The 8,002-nt window shown below is 32.7% G+C and overlaps 1 protein-coding gene and 1 long non-coding RNA gene across 2 annotated transcripts in view; one reads left to right on the forward strand and one right to left on the reverse strand.

Moving 5' to 3' along the window:
• The window catches only part of LOC106461916 (tubulin-specific chaperone D-like), a 195,197-nt gene that overhangs the window by 54,181 nt on the left and 133,014 nt on the right, over window positions 1–8,002 (forward strand). Inside the window, exon 4 of the mRNA XM_022389009.1 lies at window positions 3,243–3,450. Coding sequence (XP_022244717.1) covers window positions 3,243–3,450 — 208 coding nt within the window. The remainder of the gene's footprint in view (window positions 1–3,242; window positions 3,451–8,002) is intronic.
• On the reverse strand, window positions 4,815–6,623 carry LOC111086388. The gene is made up of 3 exons (XR_002611106.1): window positions 6,049–6,623; window positions 5,270–5,376; window positions 4,815–4,862 (listed from the first exon to the last, which is right to left on the reverse strand). It is a non-coding gene; the product is annotated as an uncharacterized LOC111086388 (long non-coding RNA).

The raw sequence follows: 8,002 nt of genomic DNA on the forward strand, positions 1-8,002 counted from the left end.
CTTACTACAAAGTAAAGATTGTAAGAAGGAAAAATATAAAATTCTTATGTGGTACTCGCACTAGTAGTATTACATACAAATCACAGAAGTACAGGTACTGCAGTTCAAGGTTTTTACCTTCGGACTAGCATCAGCACCAGATGGGTTCTGCTGAATTGTACAAGCGTTTTATTGTCACTTCCATTCCCTAGCCCTGTGCACACACACACACACCATTTCATAGATGACTGGTTACTGCTGGCAAAATCTCCTCAATTGTCAGAAGATCATAGAAAAACAGAGGCTTTTCCTCCATTCTTAGAGAAGAGGGCAAAGGTGGGGGTACCAGCCTACATGGGGCATGCTCATAATACCAGTTCATATTTGATACTCAGCTATCTGGTTGGGTTGATTGTGGCCCTTCTTTTTGGTCAATATTAGCTCAGTACATTGTTCATGGAAGAGGGGCCATTGTCTCTTTGTAATTTCAAATGCAGAGTGGTCCTTGGTTAAGCACAGTTTGTTCCATGTCCTCCCCATAATTCCAGTGCAAATGGAATTTACCTTGCCAACACACTTGGGGAGTGATGATGAGTGTTCCAAACCAGTTGAGTCCCATTTTCTCAGGTTGAGTAAGGCATACAAGATCACTTCCTTCTGAGCATAGGGTGCTGCCTTTTGGTCTTCAGGTTGAGGAGAAGGTTTGTCCACTTCGGTGTTGCTTACCTTCTCATCTCGATTCTGATGGCTTGGAACATACCACTCTATGGCTACAGGTTGGGATCTACTCATAAGTATATATATATATATATATTGCGGTCCAATTGCCCTAGCCACCAACATGAGATATAGAGACCATGGCCCTATAATTTCAACCCTGAGCAGTGGAACCTCAGCTACCTGGTTGGGGCCTGGCCAGTAGTGATGATAAATCATGTAAAATTCCACCCACAGTACATGAATTAAGTTCTGGGTGAAGAGCATGGAGATAGTGTGGTTCCCCCACTAGGGTGCCAATCTTCTGTTGACACAACCATTATCTATGTAAACACTTTCTGTATGGATAATTCCCTTACTGACCCCTCCACTGTATCAATATGGGATTCTAGCTGTAGTGTGAGTAGAGGTAAGTATGGTTTGGATGTTAACATTTTCTTAAATTGAAAATGTATTTCTAATAATACTTACTAATACTTACCTCTTTTCACACACTCCCACTCTTCCTCCACACTGACAGCCAGTGTTAGAAACTGCAGATTGAGTCAGTTTTGAAAAAGTGATAACATTATCTGAATGAGGTGCTTATATACAGTACCAGGATATAGGGGGTATTGATGTAGGTGGAAAGTGTCAGGAGATAAATATCACCAATGACAATTAAGTGGGGTATAAAAGTCTAGAGCAAGTTAAAAAAAATCAAACCAATGCTTAGATGGGGAAATGAAGAAACCCTGGCAGTCGAGTAATAGCTGTTGTGTGAGAGGCAGTAAATATTATTAGAAATACATTTTTAATTTAAACCACAATAATTAAAAATTTTGAGTAAGCTGATGTAAAAGAAATGCTAAAGTTATAAAAGAAAACAAAGAAAATAGAAATTTTTCTGATTTGCATTTATAGGGTAGTATAAATCAAGTCTGTAATTCTTCACATCATTGAGCAAAGTTAAAATATGGACTAATGTTAAATTTCTAAATATTTGAATAATGCAGATGAATTTTTATTATAATTTTTTCTACACATATTCTAAAATATTTATACAAATGCATATGGTATTCTCAGATGACATTGATCTCTGTACAAGTATTGGATGTGGTTGCTATATAAAAAAGGGTCAGTCAGGAAAGTTATGAAGTACATATGAATAAAGCTAGTATAGCTAACCAGCTGACTTTTAAGCTATGAAAACCAGTCACGTGTGTATACTGGTGCATATACTGTACTATCACTTCCTACTAGGTCTTTGAATCAGTCAACAGTTGTCTAGAGATATCTTTCAAATGACAGGCTCATGTTGAAAACCAAGTGGAACAGTCTCAATTCAACACTCCTTATTTAATAGGAAACATCAGTTTACCCCTAAAAGACTAGTGCTTCCCACATGACTGGGTGTTCTTATAGTGAAGGTCATAAACTCTAAATATCACGTGCATGGCCAGTGAAGGAATTGCTGTCATTGGGCTATTTTGCATAGTGCATAAAGTTGCAGCAATATTCCTATGAGCAGAGCCGGTAATATCTACTAAAGAATTTCAAATGAACAAAAGTAACTGGAATGAAAATAAATCAGTAGTTTTCTGAACCAAGTGTTTATGCAAAAACTGTGCATAAAGCCAGATTAAATGAAAATTTTTGAAAATTCCTACATTAAAATAAGAATGTAGAAAATGTATGGTATGTTTGTGTATGCAGCACTGATACATAATAGTTGTTACATTCCATTTATGTTAAATTGTAGGATAATTGTAATACATGTAGGTCGGATGGTTGTAACAGTATGAAGGATTTCTGTTTCACGTAATTTCTTTTATTAGAACTTATATTTTTTCAGTGGTTCAAACATTTACCAGTGTCATTTCAGTTTACTGAACTGTACCACTGGAAGGTTACAAAAGAAAAGTCCTAAAATTCTCAGACAAAAAAGCTTTTCAACATGTGGTGACATTTCAGAATTAGGTATATATCACTTGAAAAACCTAAGAATCAGCACTGCAAGATATACTGTTTTCATATTTATTTCCAGTGCTAATTATTAATCTTTTCATAATGTGTGGGCCTGAAGCCCAAACATGCCATGACATTATATTTTTATCACCTTAATTTCAAGCTATTGTTAGCAGTCCTAGTTATTAAAGATTTCCACCTAGATCTCAGTTTTATACCCAAACTAGCTATGTTTTTCATGAGATTTTTAAAAGAGATTTCAGTTGTAAGCTGCTACGATTATCACTTGAAGATACACTATAATATATGTACAGATGTATTTCTGAATTGTTAATTCAATAATAAAAAACATATTTAGAACATAAAAGGTACATACAGTTTTCACTCTTAATTTTTATTACAGTTTACTTTTGTTTCTTCATTTGTACTTTTCAATCTATCTGGAGAATACACATGAATATTGAAGTAGGTTATTAGTCATTAAATATAAAACCATTGAGAGTAAGAAATTGTGTTATAATTTTGTAATAAAGGGGTTCAGAAAAAAGCATAAATAAAAAAAGTCAAATTTTTTAGAAATGTTGCCTACTTTTCCACAGATTCTTGAAAGTGATGTCAGCAGTATGAATGGACTTAATCTACAAGCGGGAGTGTTAGCTGCATTAGCTCTTTTATTTAAGCATGGCAAACGAGAAGATGTAAAAGGTTATGGAATTGAGATACTTAAAAAAGTTTTAGGATGTGGTTTGATGGACAGTAAGAGCACAGTAGTAAGGAAGATGGTTCTGAAATTAATTCAGAGAATTGGTAAGTGATCAAATGATTCTTAATCCATAACTTGATTTAAAATATTGGATATTTAAAAGAAAACTAAAAGAACAAATTGCAAATTGAACTTCATTACAAAATCACTAACAGTAGCTACTTCAGCCAAATTGTTTTGTTTTCACATCTTAAAAATACCTCAGTTTGTACATTTACTTATGTAAATGAGAAGTCATTTTTCAATAACAGTATTGTTGGGAAAATTTATTAACCTCATCTTACTATCTAATAAAGATGTTAGATATAGACGACTGTTTCTGTTTAAGTATAGCATGAGTGTTAAACTTAGTTATTTTTAGAAGTGATAGTATCTTGCAGGTTTGTGTATGTAACTGTGTAAGAATAATATGTTATGTAGTTCAGTTCTTGTGAATTGGGGGTTGTTGTATTGTTGTATCATGTTACTAGAAACTTCTAAGTTTTCTCAGTGTTTCAATTGAGTATTATTACATCATGTTTTTACATAGTGTGTAGAATGTTCTAGGCCTCTATCAGTCTATAAGTACATGTACAAAAGGTAGTTCAAGTAAGATAAACAGTTAGTTAGATAGATAACTAGAGCTAAGTTGTGTTTGTGATTTTAGTCTTAAAGAGTATATAGTCATGCCTTTTTAACATGAAATTATTGCAGATTGTATTGTAACAGCAGAGTAAAGAAGTCCCAGAAAGCACACTTGCTTAATAAATACGTATTAATAGTGTGATTTGTAGCACTATTATGTAGTTAATTTACCTAACGTTTATGTAAAAGTGTGGACTACCAGAGTGTTACTATGTAGTACTATTATGTAATGGAACTACCAATATATAACCACTTTTGTATGCTAAAATACCAATATGGTAAATTTCTATTACTATTCTACTACATTGTAACTACCTTTCCACTACTTTTCTGGCAACTTGATACTACATTCCATTGTTTTCTACTTCTTCTTAGTACCTTGTTTATACCTTTCAGCTTCACCCAGAATACTTTCAATATATTAATTTCAAAAATAATTAAGAAGTAATATTATTTATTCAATATCATTGATACAACATTATAAGTTACAAAAACAAATTATACCTTTTTTATACAAATTACAAAAACAAATTATACCATTTTTTGATACAACATTACAAAAAACAAATTATGCATTTTTTGATAGTGTTACAACATTAAGAAAACAAATTATAATTTTTTTGATACAATAACATTATGAAAACAAATTATACATTTTTGTGATACAACATTATGAAAACAAATTATACATTTTTGTGATACAACATTATGAAAACAAATTATACATTTTTTCATTTCTTTAATTCTAATATATTCTCTATTCATCAGAATTAGACTGTATTGTTGTGGGAGTTGATGTGGGTGTCTTGAGAGAGTTCAAAGCAGTTTGTGCCTGTAAATATAAAAGACCAATTCAGTTTGACAGACAATACAGCCATCAATAAAATCACAAATCAAAAGGTGTGAGATTTGTATTTTCATCTTTCTGCCAAAGACTATAATATTATATGGCTAAACAGTGTTGATTAAATTAATCATTGTCAACACCTGCTATACAAATAAAGTTGTACCTAAGTTTATAGTGAAAATGAATATTTTGTTTCATGTAATATGAAGCTCAGACAAAGTTGGTACATGACTTAGCAGTTATGTCATTGTGTTCTCTATGTTACTATTGTCTTGAATGCAATACAAATTTAGCTATATTATATTCTGTATATTTTAATTGCTATATTTTATTGTGTTTATTAGTTAACAGTTTTGACCAATATGAGTGCATCACTTTGTCAATATATTTACCAGAAACAGGTATCCACCACACTTGCTTAGGGCACACTTAAGAGTTTCTACCATCTGCAGCTCAACCTCAGCATCCTGGCATTTGGGGTGAATGTTTCTACATGCCTCTATTGAATCATTAAAAATTTCATTATTGCAATTTACAATAACATTGTAAAATTTAACAAAACTAGGATTTTACATCTATAACTCTGGAAAATTCATAAATTTAATAAAATAATAAGATCTATAAATGTGGTAATGAGGGACAAGTATGAGGTATTAAAGTACATCAGCTAATACAAACTTTGTATGTCATTGATATCTTAGAAATAGTCTTGTTCATTGTTACTATTGTTTTCATTGCACAGTCAGTATACAGACTGGGCTTATTTTCACAAAGCTATGTAAAATGGATAATTACACAGGTAGTTTTTACCATGTTTACTGTACCAAAATAATAATCAATTAAAACTGAAAATATCCAGTTATACATACTGATAATTATTCTGTATAGTGGCAGGTCTTGGAATGTTTGCTTGTTCTTCCTGCCCTTCATGTTGAAACTGGACCACAGGTTGAAAATCCTCAATTTTTTAAACATTCTTTGTACAGAATACCCAACATTGTTCCCTCCCAAAGGCACTCAGGACAGAAAACTGAAAAATTGTGTTACACCATTTGACCAGATGTATGCTTGATTACATCAACAAATGGGCATACATTTGATATGTCTAAATTATTTATATGCATGATAATAAGTATCAATGAAGGAAATAGCTAATCATTATAGGACTTACCAGTTTTTTTTTTCTCTGGCATGGATTTTCTGATAGCTTGGTACAGATTTGGTCCAGGTCTTCCCATGCATCCATTTGTTCCTCCACCATGTCCTCCACTACTTCCACCTCTTGTGCCTGGGCTTGTGAAACCGCTCTCTTTTTACTGGCAAGTTATTGGAGAAGTTCTGTGTGCTTTTTTTGGTTGGCGATGATTTTATCCAGCCTCATTAGGACTTGCCACTAGTAATCTAAAGGAAGAATGCAGAACAAGGAACAGTAGCTGCCCAATTAACATAATATTGTGTGCAGATAAAAGCAGTGCAGTCTTTAACTGATGATCTGGTCACCCCAGACCACCAAAAACTGAGCTGGACTACTAAATCTGACAACTTGGTGCCACAACTTTTAATTGCATTATATAGAAGTTTATGTTATCGAATCTGAATGTTGGGAGACTATACATAAGTATTGAAGCCTTCAAAATATCAGTGTAAAGCAATAATCATTTTATATTGATGAGTGATGACTAACTGTGGTGACTAACTATGTAACGAACATTTGTATATACATTTGACTTGTTTTAACATATTATTTTAAAACAAGTGGACTGTATGTTGTTTGTTTATTGTTGAAATTGATCATCAACAAGTCACAGACACCTACTGTAAAGAATCCTGCCCATCCATATATAAAACCTGACAATAGAACACAATTTTTATTATCATTTTAACTATCGTTATGTGTAGCTAGGTATCAGGTAGCTAGGTCATCACGTTTGTGGACTTACATTCAAAATTTTATTGAACTACTATTTTATGAATGTATGGCAATAAACTTGGTATAAAATTGTAGATTTTAATTCAAATTTTATTATTGTACATTAGTTAATTTCTTTATTTGAAAGTAAATAAACAAAAAGGCTAAATATCATTTTTTGTGTGTCACACTGGTATGTCATGTTCTGGGTTTGGTCAGATTACATTTTATGATGTCCACAATACAATGTATATAGTTTGATACAAATTATAAACTCAAATTTCTGATATTGGCTAGCTAAAATATAAAATAAGAACCTCCTACCTCTTTTATTTGCTGATATATATAATATTTATCGAATCCACCATATTGGTTCCACACACCACTTCATCATTTGAGAAGTGACGGGATAGATAATTAAAAACAGGCAGAGATAGAGACAGACAATTGAGTCAAGCATGTTAGTGACCGTAAGTAAAGTGCATGAGTCATTGTGAATTATAGCATGTGTTTAAGTTAAAGTGACTGTGGAAATTAAGTGTATTGCAAAGTTGTATTGAAAAAGAATAAACTAGTTTTATTTAAGAAAGGACTTGTGTCGTTAAAGTTTCATCCGAAAGAAATTATACGGGAAATTAACAAACGACCAGAAACGTAACAAATTGGTGTCAGAGAGTGGGAAAAGAAAAAAATATGGAAACGAGAAGTGGCAAATCAAACCACAGCTTAGCAGATTTGATAGCAGAACAAGAAAAGAAACAAGAAAAGAGATCACAGCAGCTGTTGGAGGAAAAAGAAAAGAAACAAGAAGAGATATTACAACAGTTGTTGGAGGAAAAAGAAAAGAAACAAGAAGAGATATTACAGCAGTGGTAAGAAAACCTGCAACAATGGCAGCTCGAACAGCAAAATAAACAAGAGAGATTACAGCAGTTATTGGAGGAAAAAGAAAAGAAACAAGAAGAGATACTACAGCAGTGGTTGGAGGAGAAAGAAAATAAACGAGAAGAAAGTCTCCAACAGTTGAGAGAAAGCCACAGTACACAAATGGAAAACATTAGTAAATTTCAAATTGAATTAAATACATTAAAGAATGATTTACAGTCTTTTACACAAGGAGGATACATTAACCATCGACTTAACCAGCCTCAGACAATAACAAGCCCCTTCCAGACCCTGCAGCTAAACCCTAATGCAGACATATTCAGCCTTGTTA

This window comes from Limulus polyphemus, unplaced genomic scaffold (genome assembly GCF_000517525.1).
Source record: "Limulus polyphemus unplaced genomic scaffold, Limulus_polyphemus-2.1.2 Scaffold1058, whole genome shotgun sequence".
Lineage (NCBI taxonomy): Eukaryota > Metazoa > Arthropoda > Merostomata > Xiphosura > Limulidae > Limulus > Limulus polyphemus.